This window comes from Eurypyga helias, unplaced genomic scaffold (genome assembly GCF_000690775.1).
Source record: "Eurypyga helias isolate BGI_N326 unplaced genomic scaffold, ASM69077v1 scaffold1058, whole genome shotgun sequence".
Lineage (NCBI taxonomy): Eukaryota > Metazoa > Chordata > Aves > Eurypygiformes > Eurypygidae > Eurypyga > Eurypyga helias.
The window spans coordinates 72,681-88,564 of record NW_010267392.1 but is presented as its reverse complement, the minus strand read 5'-3'; the positions used below and the strand labels follow the sequence as shown (position 1 = coordinate 88,564).

The window sequence follows — 15,884 nt, the reverse complement described above, 5'->3', positions numbered from 1 at the left end:
TGTCCCTAAATTGGGGGGGGGGGGGAAAGGATTTGAATCCAGCTGTAGTCCCTCCCATGCTGATTGCTGTAGCCTTCAGGCACGCACTCATTTGCCTTCTTCCGGTGCCATACTTACTTACTGATTCATCCAAAGGTAGAACAGCTTCCAGAGCAGGGGCTGAAGGAGGCCTACCGCAGATCGCCTCTAGTGCAGCAATTAACGCACTCGCTGAAGAGGTGGGCAGCCCACGTTCAGTGCATGCTCAGTGACTGGTAAAAATAGCGTGTTCCTGTGCATCTCTGTCCAACCTTCACCTCTCGTGCGAGTGTCCTGACCCCTGGGCTTAGCTGTAGCTTTATAAAGAGCACAAGTTTCCCAGTATCTTCTTCCTTTGCAGTGTTGTGAATGCTACCTAAGTTGTGAATCTCATTGTTACCAAATTTTCTGTGGCTTTACTCTAACATGTGGTTAAAAATGTCCTAAATTGATACAAACATTTTTAATTTCATGGAGGGGGAGGGGTGGGGTGGCGGTGTGTCTTTTAACACGCAGCAATTTTTCCAAGCAAATGCTTTGATTATTTGCACAACAAACTAAGAGAGACACAGTCCTGTTTTTCTGATGGTTATACCAGAGTTTCTCTTGTGTTCAGTACTAATGACATTTCATGTGAGACAGGGAAAAAAACTGTACTGAAAATTATCCAGCATCATTCATTGTGAATTCTGGATAGCTAAACCGGTGTTGTTGCAGTGGCTTTTGTAATAGTATGAGCAGTTAAAAAGGAATTTCAGGAATTATTACCTGGGTACATAATGAATGAACTTTTGGGAGAATCTCTCCTTGCTAAGCAATCACATTTTCCAGAAGAGGAGAGAAAAAAGAAACTGAAACTAAAGAAAAATGATCAAGCCAAAGGATCATGCCAAGCAGAAGACGAGAGTTTACACAGTCAGATGAAGACATGAAATGCCTCTGCTGTTTGAGCTGCCCAGAGGCTTTACCCTCAAAATGTATGGGCTAGGCAGAGGCCAGAAGTCTTGGCTTGGATTTCACAGCAACAGTCTGTATAGAATTTACTTCTGTGGTTTCAGAAAAGGAAGAAAATGGATGGACTACCTCAGAATCATTCTCTTCACTGTGACCTGATTATATGTGATTTGTAAAATATAGGGTAATATTTGTTTTCTGATTCGTAACTGTGTCAGCCAGATAGCAGTTTTAACTGAAGATTTTAGGAGGCAAAAGCTTTATATTCAGTAATATCCTACTTTGTTACTGTCATTTTTAGACAGGAGTGATGATTGAGCACTTCTAACTTAAACACCTTAAAAAAAAGCTGGGGGTGGGGCGGGGGTGGAAGGCGCAGGAGGCGGGAAGAAGAGCATTAAAAAGAAACAAACTAAGGTTCTTATTCAGTGAATTATCAAAGAATCAACAAATATGCCCAGATTTGCAAGAGTTATGTGAGATTCCCATGCCTCTGATATTTTCTGAAATACAGAATTTAAAACCTATTCTGAATCTAGTTTTGATAGTATAAACAGCACAGGAAAACTCCTTCTCGTTGTTGGAAAAACCTTGCAGAAAGGTGACAAATTTTCATTTTTGTTTTAAACCTTGTATTGATGTATATTTACATATAACCCCCAAATCTGAAAGTGGCTCTAAAAGCTGTTTTTCTTCTCTCATGTAAAAATTCCAGCACCAAAATACACTTCAGCTATTTCAGTCCATCCGGATTTGTAGTGTTGAGTTTAATTCATTGTAAGCCCCTCCTCCAGCAAAACAACACTTGGGGAACTGGACTACACAAATGCTCTTTCAGAATTGGGTGTGTTTGTGCTTAAATACTTTAGCAAAGAACTAAATTCATGATCTTGCTAGTACAAGCCAGTATAGGACTATATTTTGTATATGCTGTTCCAGGTTTCTATACTGGCGATGCTTTGTATTGTGGCGAGAAGTTGAAGTCGGTAACTTTACATCTGGAACAGAAAAAGTAGGTGGTATAAATCAACAGAAAATTCAGGAAGTAGTGTACAACTTGACATCTTTTTTAAAGGCCAGTTGGTAAGAAGTTGCAAGTGGTTACCATTTCTTAATTGTATTTTTTTTTCCTTCAGGAGGGGGAAGGAGGTTCAACTGGTTCTGTACGCCCTTGTGTCTATAAATACTTTTTAAATTTTGGTTCAGTTGGGCTGTGTGCCTTAATAATATCTTTTTGCTTATGTTGCAGTGTACAGCAAAAATTAAGGTGCACTGTATTTTGATGGGACGTTAGAGTTGGTGGCTTGGTTTTATTTGTTTCAGTATGTTTAAATGTAGATTTTACTCATTAAACTCAGGATAAATTAAAATAGCTGAATAAAAAATGATTTTAAAAAGAAGCAGAAAGGTTATCCAGCACTCAACTTCTGGAACTGTTAGAACTCTGTTCTGGCAGTCATCTTCACAGAATTATGTATGAAAGGTTTAATGTTACTCCAGGGATAGATGAGGGTTGTGGAGGGAGGGGTTGGCCAGGTGTCTGCATTCATTGTAATTGTAATTATGAAGCAGAGATGTATCTTGTACTCAGGTTATGGGATAAAACTTTGTTATATAGCCAGAAGTTTGTTCATTTGAATTATTCTGATATATTCTTTCACAGTAAATTACAGAAGAAAAACACCTGTGAATGTTAATTGTTGGGGCAGTGGGTATCATTGCAGGAGTCAATAATTTGAAAGTTGCAGATGAATGTATTATCCCAGATCTATCACGCTTTTGTAAAAGAAGTTATTTTGTTAACAACAAATTTAATACAGCACCGAATATAAATTCTGTTTCCTAAGTTTGGTTACAGCTGAAATTGTAGCCAACTTGATAAATGGGTAGTGATCTATATAATATGAAAGGCAGTTACAATGTGGAAGGTATTACAAAATTTTTTTTTTCTCCCCAGTCAAGATATTTGGAGGTTTTTTGTGCTTCCGTTTTTAATGAAGACTTGATATATCCTTTCTGCATTGTATCGTAAGGGAGGAGGTAGGACTTTGGTGATAACTGATGTTAATACACATCACTCCCAGGAAAAAAGATAAATTTAGAAAAGGGATAAGTCAGCTTGCTCAGAGCTTTGGCCTGTCTTACGTTAGAATTACCCTACAAGCAGGGTAATTCTAATCAGTAGGTCATTAAAACACGGTGTGTTCCTAGTGGACTGGAAAGCTCAAGAAACAGCTGTACAGTTAGGATCAATGTATGCGTACTAGGTAATGTAGATGTCTCCATCAGCAGTAAAAATAGAAATTAATTTCCAAAGAAGCCTGTTTTCCATTCTTATCTTCGTCATAGTTATCCTTCTTTCTTTAAATCCCAGACTTAAAAAATAAGATCAAACGCAGTGTTCACGTTTTCTTCTCGTTTCCTAACTGTTTTTCCTGTTTGACAGCATTCGTCTAGAAAGTCCTTTTCAAGTAGTAAATTAATTTGGATAGAAGGCATCCCACCTGAATTCATTACATGCGGGCAGTTTAGATAAATGGATATTATGATCTCAGCATATTTTGGCCCAGCACCACTGTGCCCATTTGCAAATGTCTAAGGAAGTGATAATATTGCTGTCAGTTTCAGGCTGCTAAAGAAAAAAAAAATAAGGGGGAGTAGAATTTCTTATTTATATTTATAGGATGCCTGTGGGGAAGACAGTAATGCTGTATATGGCAGTTTGTGTGGACATGTGGTGCTAAACATATATTAAAAAAAGATAACAGACCTATTGACGTTCCTTTGTAGAAATATGGAAGAAAAGCCAGGGTAGATCAGTAATTGACAGCTATGCAGGAGATGCATTTCCAGATTTCTGTCTGAAGAAATTTTTTCCCAAACTTACAATTCCTTTCAAAGTCAGTAATCCATCTTTAATTATTTTGTTGGTTTCATAGTTGTCTTTTACAAGGTTGATGTAATGTCTGCTTCCTGCCAACATTTGATATGGACAATCCACTCGGTTGCTGCTTTGATGAGATGGAAGGCTGCTTGTAGTTGCAGTACAGTGGGTTTTTTCCTTTTTTTTTCCTCTGTGTGTGTGTGTGAGCTGAGCGTGGGTGAAGATTTATCAGTCACTGGATGCCATAGCTTAGCAGCAAGGTTTGTGGGGAGCTGTCAATTCATACCTCTGACAGAATGGGAAACATAGTGTAGCCAGACTGATGGGCATTTAAACATACCTAGTTCTGTGCAGCTTTTCTTTTATTCCTACCTTTGTGTACGCTTTTGTTACCCCATACACACTTGTGAGCGTTATTTTACTTCCATGTGCACGCTTAAAATGACTCTGGTTTTATAAGCTGTAATTTGGACTGTTGAAGTACGTGATTTCTCTCCCCGGGCTAAGTGAACACCTCTACGTAAACCCCAGCCAAGGCATGCTCTGCTGTAGCGTGTCTCCCCGGGATCGAGCGTGGCCGTGACAATCTGTCGTGGCGGCTGCCCTCGTGCCGGCGCTCTGCCTCCCTTCTGCCGGTGGCACCCCGGGATGTCAGCGGTGTGATGCACGGCGGGCTTCTCCTCCTCGCTGAGTAGAGCAGGTAGCTGTGAAGTCCACTGATCCCACTGGCTAACGTCGTTCCCTCCAAATTCAAGTTGCCTTAGACCGGAAGGGCATCTCTGCGGCACGGCTGCCTTCCAGCAAAGTGCAGTCCCAGCTGGGGTTGCTTACAGCTCGTTATACGATGAAGGACCTTCTTGAGTCCATTCCTAGCGGTACGAGTTGCTTTCAGGCAGGTTTCTGCGAGTTTGCAGCAAGGAATGGGAGATCCTACTCTTTGTCACTTCTTCGTGGAGTCTGGGCAGTGGGGGGTGTTCCTGGCCTCGCTGTTGCAGAGTAGATGAAGGGATTTTGAATGTTTTTGTTCCCTGGTAAATGCATTGTATGTGAAAATTGTTATTTAGGCCGCTTGCCGTGGAGGAGTTTAGGTTACTGTGCAGAGCGGTATTCATTAATATCATTTGCGTATGGAACAGAAGTGTGATGCAATTAAAATTCTCTGGATTGAGAAAATTCCCTGATTTCTGAAGGGAAAAAAAATTCCAAGAGCGTGCACACACAAGTGGCAAAAGGTTTCTATCCCTAGAAGGACCTTCTCTTAAAACCTTTCTCCTTTCCCAAAGAGGCAAATCAGTGGACTAAAAAAGTAGTAACAAGGTATTTCTGCAGTTTGTGATAAAGTGGGTATAAAGGCTTTTTAAACTCTTTGCGAGGTATATAAAATCAATCTGCCCACTCTATTCTGTTAAACACAGGTGTGTCAGTGAATGCACTGGCTAATGAAGTGTCCTAGAAATACCACATACGTTTAGAAATAAGGTATTGCTGCTCTTGGGGTCCTTGATATTTGGAATTTAGGTTGCACAACATTGAATGCTGTTGGTGGCATTTGGTTGTTCCAGTGGAGGATCCTAATTTCTTGGGTTTAAAAAAACCAAGAAGTCCTTTTCTGGTGTTTACATCCCAAGTGCTGACTCAGTTTGGATTATATTTCTTTCATCGTGAAGTATGTATAAACATTTTAAATAGGTGTGGCACGCTGTCAAGTGTTTTCATTATTTGGATGATAGGTTTGAATATCTATTCCAAAGTATCAGTAGGCACCTGCAGAAGCAAAGTGGGTATGTAGCACCTGAACACATTCTGATTCATGCCGTTAAAGTAGTTTACAGAGTGAGGAAGAAAGGAATATCACATACGGAGGTTTGATGCCTTTTTCATGGAGAACAAAAGAGGTTTGATTCTTTCACTTCAAGTTTAGCCTAACTATTGTGTAGTGGAGGAGGCTTAATGAATCATTGTTTAACTTTGATACTGCCAAGTATTTGACCATTAAATAGTCTGAAATGTGTACATAGCACTTCGGTGACAGACCCTTATTTAACTGTGATTAATTGGCATTGAACAGTTATTTAATTACTTCGGAAGAAATCTAACAACAGTGTGTGTTCTGATTAAGCTATTTGATGTAAAAACAAACATAGGGCTGTTGAAGAGAGCACGTTCCCTTTTGCAGCTTGCTACTGACGCTGCTCACCACATGGAAGCCTGAGAATGATTAAAAAGGCAGATACTATTCACAAATTTGGATGCTGTTATAACACTGACATACTTGGTTCTTGATTTCTTAAGTCCTTTTTGTTGGTGGTTTTGTGAAGTATCCTGTGCATTATTACTATTTTTCTATTGCTTTTGAAGCTCAGAGTGAAACTCAGTGGGTTAAGTAAAGGGTGCAAGTATTAAGTGAGACTGAAAATTTTTGTAAGTTGCAAATACTCAACTAGGTCTAAGAATTACTGTCCCATGGCATGTATCTGTATCACAGAAGTGCTCGCTTAAAGAATTTGGGGGCTTTGGATCTGTGCAGTATTGTAGGAAATTGATGTTGATAGCCTGTAAGTTTGGGAGAGAAGGATATTAGAAGTTTTGGAGAGAGAAATAATTTTCTGTGGGGTAGGGGGAGAGTTTTGCAGCTCCTGTCCTTCTTGAATAGCCGGTGCTATTTAAGGTGTTCCTTCAAATTAAAGAGCCATCCGCAAAAGTTAGGTTTGCAAATGCTAGTAGAAACTGTAGTCATAACTGTAAGCGCTTTGAGTCCTGACTCAAAATTGCTACTTCAACTTTCATATCTGGAGTGTTTTCTCTTGCATGCTTAATAATGCATAAGCGACTGATTTACTGTGCTTCCAGTAAGTGGAAACAGTTGTTTCTTCATACCTTGCGAAACAGACCTCATTTACTTGTAGACATCCTTGCAAATGTAGCAATCATTCTGGATGCAATAGCATGATGGCTATGGGGCATTTTGTGGATATTTCCAAAGCGTAGCACGTCTGCTTGGAGGTGCATTGCGCTCTCTGGTATACGGTGAGGGAACTTGCTTGCTTTAGTGCGTTATCACAGCCTGCTTCTGCGTAGAGCGTGCTGAATAAAATGTGCAGTTACATCCATGTGAACAGGATCTGAAGCACATCTCCAGGCCTCTGTTTTCTCCTATTACAGTCACTGTCATTGAAAACCAGCAACAAAAATAGGGCCAAGGCTTGTGGTGCCATCGCTTCCTTTTAGCAGTAGAAGAGCGTTAATGGTCACTGGGTTAACATACGAGAGGGAGATTTGGACCTCTTAGCAAGAAGCAAAATATTTTCTTGGACTTAATGACTTCAGGTGTTGTTTTCCAGATTTACTATATGCAAACACTAAGTAGACCATAAATGTCTTTTTTTCAGTAACTTGAAAATTCAAAAAGAAAAAAGTTCTGCTACCAGAGGTTCACCTGAATGTTTATTTGGGAAGAGGCTTATTTGGCAATGTTTATTTGGGAACATGTCCCCTCTGTTTAAATTGCTTTAATTATATCAGGTGGACTGTAAAAGGTTCTAGTTTTCAAGGTTTGTCTTTTTGATATGCCATTTTTTGCTCACTTGCGTTTTAGTCCATGTCATTTGACAGAATTACTGTATTTATGTTTTAAAGAGGATTAGGCAGATTAAAAGATGGATTCCTTTTATTGATAATGTCAGATTAAATTCCACTTTCCTAGTGGCAGCTCGCAGCTCTGACAAACCACAGTCTGTAGAAACACTGTTATACTTAACAATTTCATAAAGCAATTGCCAAAATACAGTCTTGGCAATTACTCAGCAGCTTGATTACCAGTGGGAGCTGGAGTGGTTAGTGGATATATGGAAAAGAGAGTAAAACCAGAGAACTACTGAGGCCAGCTCAAGTGAGCTAAGTTTTCCTTCATGACTATGTTCCTCAAAGAACTTCACTGGAAGAGATATTACTGTGGAGGAAAACATTGCTACAATTGCTCTTGGTGCACGGGACGAATCACGTGTGCAGGTCTTATTTATGCCTGTGCTGGTTTCTACCCCTGCAAGCACTGGGATAGATTTGTATGATGCTTGCAGCCTGAAGCTTTCCTTATGGCAACACTGAAACTGTCTCAGGAAATGATTGGAGGTTGTCACAGCCTCCTACTGAGCTCTTCTCCCTGGTATCCGGTGATAGGACACGTGGGAATGGTTCAAAGCCGCACCAGGAGAGGTTCAGACCGGGCATGAGGAAGCATTTCTTTACTGAGAGGGTGGTCAAACACTGGAACAAGCTTCCTAGAGAGGTGGTCAATGCCCCAAGCCTGTCAGTGTTGAAGAGGCATTTGGACAATGCCCTTAGCAACAGCTTTAGCTTTTGGTCAGCCCTGAGGTGGTCAGGCAGGGGGACTAGATGGTCATTGTAGGTCACTTCCAACTGAAATAGTCTATTCTGTTCTGTTTGAACAATTGCTGAAAAAAAAACCAAAACCCAACTCAAAATTTGCAAAGTTCTTCCTTGAGGAACACTAACTAAAGAGTGATTCTTCAGTAGAAATCTCAGGGGAGGGAAAGGAGAGCAGGTCTCCCAAGATACTGCTGGAACTGAAATGACCAAGGGTTAAACTGCTTTTGACTGAGCATTTTGTAATGGCTACTGTCCTGTAGGCCATTGTCCATACTGTACAAAAGGAGAGTAAGCACACTGCTTTTCCAGGAGTGAGTTTGGATGTGCTGTTCCACTTGTGGGATGAGGGAGACTGTGAAGGCATTACTTGATTGCTGAAGGTTCCAGCTTTGACCGGACCTGTGCTATGGGCATGAGAGGTAGCCAGACTCAGCGACCGTGCTGCCTCCCGGAAGTGCTCCCTCCCGGCAGTGCTGCATGGGATGGCCTTTGCGCGATGGCTTCCTAAAGCGGTCTGAAACCACTACAGATGAAACTTATTTTGGGATAAAAGACAAAGGGGGATTCTAAAGCTGAATTAAGATGGGATTTGCTTGCTATGGGAATAATCCTTTGCCTTTGTGTAGAGCTTGTCGTCAGTGGGTCTCAAAGCATTTCACAGGGGGACTTGACACTGTCACCTCCCCTTGCTCTCTCCTTCACTTTGTAAAATAGAATCACAGAATGGTTTGGGTTGGAAGGAACCTTAAGGCCATCCAGTTCCAACCCCCCTGCCATGGGCAGGGACACCTTCCACTAGACCAGGTTGCTCAAAGCCTCGTCCAGCCTGGCCTTGAACACTTCCAGGGATGGGGCATCCACAGCTTCTCTGGGCAACCTGTTCCAGTGCCTCACCACCCTCTCTGGGAAGAACTTCTTCCTGATATCCAATCTAAACCTCCCCGCTTTCAATTTAAACCCGTTACCCCTTGTCCTGTCACTACAGACCCTTGTAAAAAGTCCCCCCCAGCTTCCTTGTAGCCCCTTCAGGTACTGGAAGGGGCTATAAGGTCTCCCTGGAGCCTTCTCTTCTCCAGGCTGAACAAGTCCAATTCTTGCAGCCTTTCATCCTAGGAGAGGTGTTCCAGCCCTCTGATCATCTTCGTGGCCTCCTCTGGACTTGCTCCAACTGGTCAATATCCTTCTGATATTGAGGGCTCCACAGCTGGACACAGCACTCCAGGTGGGGTCTCACCAGAGCAGAGCAGAGGGGCAGAATCCCCTCCCTCGACCTGCTGGCCACGCTTCTCTGGATACAGCCCAGGATACAGTTGGCTTTCTGGGCTGCCAGCGCACACTGCCGGCTCATGTCCAGCTTTTCATCCACCAGTCCCCCCAAGTCCTTCTCCTCAGGGCTAATAAAATAAAGTGAGATGACTTGGGAGACAGGTGGCAAAGGTGGGAACAGGTTGCTAATACCTTGAGTCCAATCCATTATGCCATCTTCTTTCTCTACTTTGCCTCTCCTGGACAGGTCACTAAGGAAAGCCCTGTCAAAAGGAAGCATTCAACCTCTTTGAGTGATTTTCCTTTGCCAGTGTAATCTTGGTTCATTTTTAAACATAACCTGAAACATGGTGTTTTGAGATATTAAGAAATCTTAGCTAAGGCATGCATGCAGTAGTGCTAGATCATGCTTCCATGACCAGTCTCGGCATGAGGAAATCACAGGAAAAGGAAACTTTAAAAAAAATTGACTTGGATTTCCTTCTATTATATCTACCCCAACATGAAATAAGTGAAAGGGAACATCCCCAGCTGTCATTCCCAGTAGATACAGATGAAAGAGATTTTGCTGAGTCCTGTGCTGCTATATACCCTTCCTTTCTGTGTGCACAGCGTAAAAATAGGCTGAATCCTACTGCTGTCTGCCTAAGTAACTGCCTTCAGTAGTAAAATAATGCCAAACAAGCTGTTTGCCACCAATAGCTCTCTTTGGCGTTTTGTCCCCGGCCTGAGGAGAGGATGCTTTGCCTATTGCTTAGCGTGGAACAGAAATCCCCTTAAAAAAGAAATCAACATTATGCAACAAAATTCATAATTCCAAGAGAGCCTTGAAGAGAAAACTAGAATGATGTTTGCTACAGAAGTTAATGCTCTTATCTCTGAATTATGTCTCCAACACACTTATGGAAACCTTAAACTTAACTACTTTCCTTTTAATGAGCTCCTTTGAAAAGAGGAAAAAAAAAAAAAAGGTCTTTTGTTGCCAATGCTGTGAATCTGTTTGTACCAGTTAGAAGTAATAATTGAATCAAGATATACGTAGATAAAAAAGCAATGCGAATGCATGTACGGGCATTGCACATCTTAGAGAAGGCCAGATTCCCGTCCTTAGCTACGTTTCTGTCCTGGTGAGTAGAGGTGTCGATTAATAGAGAAAGATACTTACGGGTGGCGTCGTTGTGACTTTAATTATTAAAGAAATCTTGCGATAACTGGGTTTTTTTTTTTCCCCCCACTCAAGTGGAACTTGGAAAAATAGAGGAGTGTAAATGCTTCACTGACAGCAGATTAAAAATTGGTTTATTAGTTTTAATAAAGAACAGTATTGTCAAGGTTTTGAATAAGTATAAATGTAAAACTGTATGAACACATCTTTCTAAAATTTAATTTCAGAAATGCCTGCAATTTGAATCCATGTATAATGGTGGAGGAGTGGGAAAAGAAATACGAAAAAGGAACAGTTAGATCAGCCAGTATCTATCTGGTACATGCATGTACTAGTGAGTTTCAGGCAAAGTGAGGAGCAGATTCTGGCTGATGTTACATGATGAAACTTGCACTAAGTTGTCTGAACTGTAAGCCTTTACATGCACACGTTGAGCATATAAAGCATGCATGTTTCACCTGTTAAATTCTGTTGAACCATTATCTTCAAAGCCGATTTTAATTTTTTCCTAGAAATTTAAGTAAAGGTTTTATATTCATCTCAAAGGAATTTTTAAAAAAATATTCTTCTTCAAAATATATTGCAGTGGTTGTAAAAGATTTCCTTCGTGGTGGTTTCAAAAAGTGTCTTTATATCTTTAGATTCCAGCTGTTTCCTTTTTACTGTTTCTAAATTGGTAAAATATGGTGTGTTTAGAATATTCTTATCTTTTACAGAATTATATTTGCTTTCTTTTTCTTCTCCAACTCTGTTTCTATAGGAAGAATCTTGAATCGTTTCTCCAAAGATATTGGCCACCTGGATGACTTGCTTCCATTGACGTTTTTGGATTTCGTGCAGGTAATTCAGTTGCTGCTGTGAAAGACTTCAGCACTGCATTCTGAATTTAGATTCCTGCATGCTTTGGTGAAGATCAGCTATTTGTCACAGTTGTAGCTGAACTGAATGGAAGTACTTGTTGGTGAAAGAAAGGTGCGGTTGAAATGTAATGTGTCGGTAAAAAGCTAACATGAGTAATAACTGGCAGGTAGGAGTGGCTATACACAGCTTGCTATTATGTCAGGATTTCAGTTCGTAGTAGCTACATGCTTGGTAAATTGCTCCTGATTTGCCTCCAAGCAATCTGGCAAGCTTATTGCTGTTATAAGAAATATGTCCATAGTAAAGAAACAATCAACTCACATGAAAAGATAGCACAGATTAACCTAATTATGTGTCTACTTCCACAAAGAATCAAATGCTTACCACACCATTTTGGATTAAAATAGGTGTGGCTATTTACAAAGAAAAGATTAGTAGTAATAGGGCGAATATAATAGCCTTAATAGGAACAAGTGAAGTAAGTTGCTGCAGACAAAAAGGATGGACAAAGCACTGAGATTTTGTTGATGATGAAAGGGTAAAGGATTATATATGACATCAAGGTAATTTTTCTGTTGCAGATGCTATTAATCCTCCTTGTAAAAAAAATTGCAGAAGGATAAAGCTGCAAAAAAAAATTGATCGTACTGTATCAAAATAACATGAATCACAGAATCGTGGTGGGTAGAGAAAGAAAAGACTTAGCGGTTCATCTGGATCCACTTCGTGTATCAGACCTGTCACGTGCAAGTCAGAAACGTGCTATTGCTAGCTTTGCTTCGTCTCTTAGAGATAACTTATTCAGGACCTTAAACCTTGTTTTGACTTCTTTAAAAATAATCCAAAGGCATTTTTGGTTGAGCAGTTTAATCATATTTGTAATCCTGAACTCTTGAAAATAGGGAGGGGGAAATTATTCCAAGGAGTTAAGCACTTCCTAGGATAAAGTCTTTTTCCTAATACAGTGAAGTTGTTAAAGTTGAGGTGTGTATTTGTTTTTCAAGGAATTACAGTGCCACATGCCATTTTGGGGAAGATAGGAATGTCGTTTATTTGACCTATCAATTAAAGCAGTTGGGGTTTTTTGTGAGTTAGGGAGTTGTTTATAGTGAATATTAAGATTTTGAATTAACGGGCTTTTAAGGCCCCGACACATTCTTTCCTGAAGGTGCAATATAAGCATTTTTCTATAATATACTAGTTTTCTACTGTTTGTGCAGATTCCAAGTTTTCTTAAATCTCATTAACTGCCTTATTAGACAGAATATCTTTGTTTAGGCTCTCTTGGGAGAATACATATATGCCTTTCATTTTGGCTGGAAGCTCAGGATGTCCTGCAATCTTATCCTCTTCTCTTAGCATAGGATTTACATCCCCAACTCATGGCCAGAGCATCCTCAGTGTCCTGTGGCCTTGAAGTAAAAAGATTAACCCTTTTCCTTAGTTCCGTGTGTTTACAATAGCATGAGAGTCGTGTTGCAGCCCACTTGCGTGGTGTTTTATAGCAAGAAAGTGAGTGGGTGTTTTGCATGCCCCGGCATGTGGTTTACAGGCACATGGGGTTGTCTGAGGATGCAGAATTTGCTGGGAAAATGTTAGAGAAGTCTGCATAATCAGAGGGAGCCAAAATTGGTGTGGTCTCGTCCATCCTTCCTTTTGGGAGCAGACCCTGAAGCAAAGTCTTGAGAATTCCAATTTTATTATTTTTTTCTGAGGGAGCCAAGTGGTTTGCTCCAAAAAAAAAAAAAAAGCTAAGGAGAGAGCTAACCTGTATGCACGGCACATGCAGAGGACCGGATCATCTACTTGCATATTGGAAAATGTGGTTATTCGACCAGTGCATAGGTATTTAGGCAGTATGTGCTTGTCAAAACTTAACTGGTCTTGAATGAAGGCTGTTGCTCTAGATGTGATTTCTTTTCTTCTTTCAAGCTCCTACTGTGAACCACATTTCGTAAACATTTCCCCGCATGTAGATTACCGTGTGCATTTCTTTTAAATTGGCTATTGAATAATTTATCAAATTCTCAAGTTTGTATTTTAAGTGAAAAGCTTACCTTTTCAAAAAAATAAAGTAGATGTTACGTGTCCGGTACACTGTTATACTTGGTTTTAAAGCTGGCCTGTTCTGTTTGGTATCAGAAAAGAAAATCCAGGAACTCACTGTTGATTAATAATGCGCTGCTATCTGTAAGACAAAAGCACTTCCTTCTTGGCAGGTTTTGGAAAACTTGTTATTCTTGATCGGCAAGCGTGTTGGCTAGTGGATGCCTTTTGGAATTCAGTAGCAAAGATATGATGCTTACTTCTGAAGAAGTGCAGATGTTTACAAAGGGTAACTGTTATCAATTATGATAGAGATCTTTTGTCACTTGTTTTGTTTGCAGGTGTCTTTTATAAGACTTCTTATAATCCCTTCAGGAAGAAATATTTTCTCCTTTCTAAAAACAGTATTAGCTAAATATAAAAGCTCTGATCCCGGCCATTGTTGTTGATTCTTTGAGAGACATTTCCCAACATTCATTGTTTAAATGGTTGTCAGGAGGAATCAAGTGAAACTTCATAAACAATGCAGTAACTGGTTCATCTTACTTTGTGTGTAGAAGCTTTTCTTGAGCGGATTTGCACTGAAGAAGTGGTGCTTTTTCTGAGTTATTGCTAGGATCATTGTGGAAACATTCCACCCTTTTACTAGATTGGCAAGTGAGTGTATCATTTCTGCACAAATAAACGCAGTGTGATTGGACACCAGAAACTAAAATATGAGCCCGTTTTAAATATGTATAAATAAATAATTAATTTAAATCTACTGATTTTGTAATTACACTGAGTACAGATTTTAAGGCAATGCTAAAAATTGATAATGTTCTCTTTAGAGTGCCTAATAAGATTTATACACTGTACTACAGTCATAATGAGCATGATTAGTTTAGACAGCTATACTGGATGAAAATTAATTCCTTGAATTGAAAGAGTTGGATTTTTTATATCTTCCATTGAGTCAGTGAAGAAGAAACAGTCAGTTCTCTTCAAGACAGTGCATAGTTACTGTATTCTTATATGTTAAAGCAAAAATAAGAAGTATGTGGCAAGCACAAAAATGCTTGGACCATATGTATTCTTCTGAAAACCTGGCTAGATCTTGCAAAACTGTTGCCTTGCCATAGCTCCTAAACTAGCAACTCTCATTGTGTTTAAAATTTCCTGCCTTACTTTCTTTCCTTTTTATAAGTGCACCAAAACCTAGCACACCTGTCTTTGGGGAGAACTGGACGGGGGAGGACATTGAGGGTTTTGGGGTCAGTCCTCACTAGAAAGAGGCAGTAATTTTTTTTTTTCCTTAACTTACAAATTTTCATACCATATGAGACTTGTGATGGTAGTGCAGTTGACTATAATTTTGTAGAAATTACTGCTGTATCCACAAGATTTATCACTTAAAAATAAGTCTCTTTTTATGAGAACACATTTATAGCTGTGTCTGACTCTTAAACATAATTCTAGGTAGGTGTGAAATACAGAAACTGAAGAGAAACCAAAGGTTAAGTTAGGAACTACAACTGAGATATCTTTAATTGTACATTTACAGTCCAGTTCAAAGCTCATTAAAGTAAACTATAAACTTTACAGTCTGCAGACTAAGCCTGGCCTGCAATGGATTCTGGCTGTCCCTAAGGTTCCATACCAGCTCTCCTGAAAAATGAAAACTAATAGTATGTTTATTATGACACTTGTTATTTCTACAAAATATGACACTAGTTATGTTTGTAAAATCAGATGATAATTAATGTTTGTAAGTTGATTCAGCCAGTCAAAACCGTGAATTAACTACTTTGGTGAAGATAGTATATTATTTTTTTGTAAGCTTACATAATTTTAATTACTTGCCTTAGTACTGTTAGCCTCCTTAACCCCACTTCTGCACCTTACTTGTTTTTTCGTATCCTGAGTTATGTGTTTTTGGCAGGTGTTTTCCAAGTAAGTTACAATCTGTTCCGGTAAAGGACTACTTGTATGAAGGCCAATAGAGTGCTTTAAAACTTTCTAAGAGGATTTAAACACCTACCTCATGTAGATGCTTTATTTATGTATTTGTTAGTTTACTCAGAGGGCAGGCCTGACAGCAGCCTCAAAGAGCTACCCAAGCACAAATAATTGCAGGAGTGCTTTCTTTCGTTGGTACAAACTTGATCCACCTATAAGTAAGTCCAAAGCGACCTAAGGAAGTCAGGTGCCATTTAAGATGACTGGAATATTGTTACTTAATTTTCTTAGGCTCCTCTGAAAATGCCACCTGATTTACTCAGTATTATAAACAACCGTTGTTCGTCTTCCTGCCTTAAGCTCTGT

At 39.8% G+C, this 15,884-nt stretch overlaps 1 protein-coding gene across 1 annotated transcript in view; it reads left to right on the top strand.

Moving 5' to 3' along the window:
- Nucleotides 1-15,884, top strand: part of LOC104513885 (multidrug resistance-associated protein 4-like) — a 103,048-nt gene that overhangs the window by 26,554 nt on the left and 60,610 nt on the right. Inside the window, exon 7 of the mRNA XM_010157385.1 lies at nucleotides 11,434-11,513. Coding sequence (XP_010155687.1) covers nucleotides 11,434-11,513 — 80 coding nt within the window. The remainder of the gene's footprint in view (nucleotides 1-11,433; nucleotides 11,514-15,884) is intronic.